This window comes from Penaeus monodon, chromosome 34 (assembly GCF_015228065.2).
Source record: "Penaeus monodon isolate SGIC_2016 chromosome 34, NSTDA_Pmon_1, whole genome shotgun sequence".
Lineage (NCBI taxonomy): Eukaryota > Metazoa > Arthropoda > Malacostraca > Decapoda > Penaeidae > Penaeus > Penaeus monodon.
The window spans coordinates 31,279,112-31,279,458 of record NC_051419.1 but is presented as its reverse complement, the minus strand read 5'-3'; the positions used below and the strand labels follow the sequence as shown (position 1 = coordinate 31,279,458).

The 347-nt window shown below is 38.3% G+C and overlaps 1 protein-coding gene across 1 annotated transcript in view; it reads right to left on the bottom strand.

Moving 5' to 3' along the window:
* LOC119594718 (serine/threonine-protein phosphatase 6 regulatory subunit 3-A-like) overlaps positions 1-347 on the bottom strand; it is a gene marked incomplete in the record, with an annotated part of 49,082 nt that overhangs the window by 3,108 nt on the left and 45,627 nt on the right. Inside the window, 1 exon segment of the mRNA XM_037943777.1 lies at positions 64-147. Within this exon segment, the coding sequence (XP_037799705.1) occupies positions 64-147 (84 nt within the window).

Sequence of the window (347 nt, the reverse complement as noted above, 5' to 3'; positions counted from 1 at the left end):
ATCTCACTAACCATTCAAAGGGACAACATACATCTTGATAATCACCGATTCAACTCGACTTACTTGAAATTCTCCATGAGCTCCTCCTCATCCTTGTCTTCTGCCTCTTCTTTATCAGTGGTTCCTGTCTCTGTTTCTTCCAAATCACTGGACACCAAAGGCATGCAATGTGTTAATCTTTATTGTAAGCTAATCTACCACATGGAAACACAGACTCTGAATTACGTATGTTAATAGGTTATTAGGAGAGGGTGACATGCAAATCTTCTCTTGGAACAAAGACACAATGCACAATTTTGCTTTCAATGGGGTGGGTGGTTTCATAATTTGTTTATTCATTTACTTCT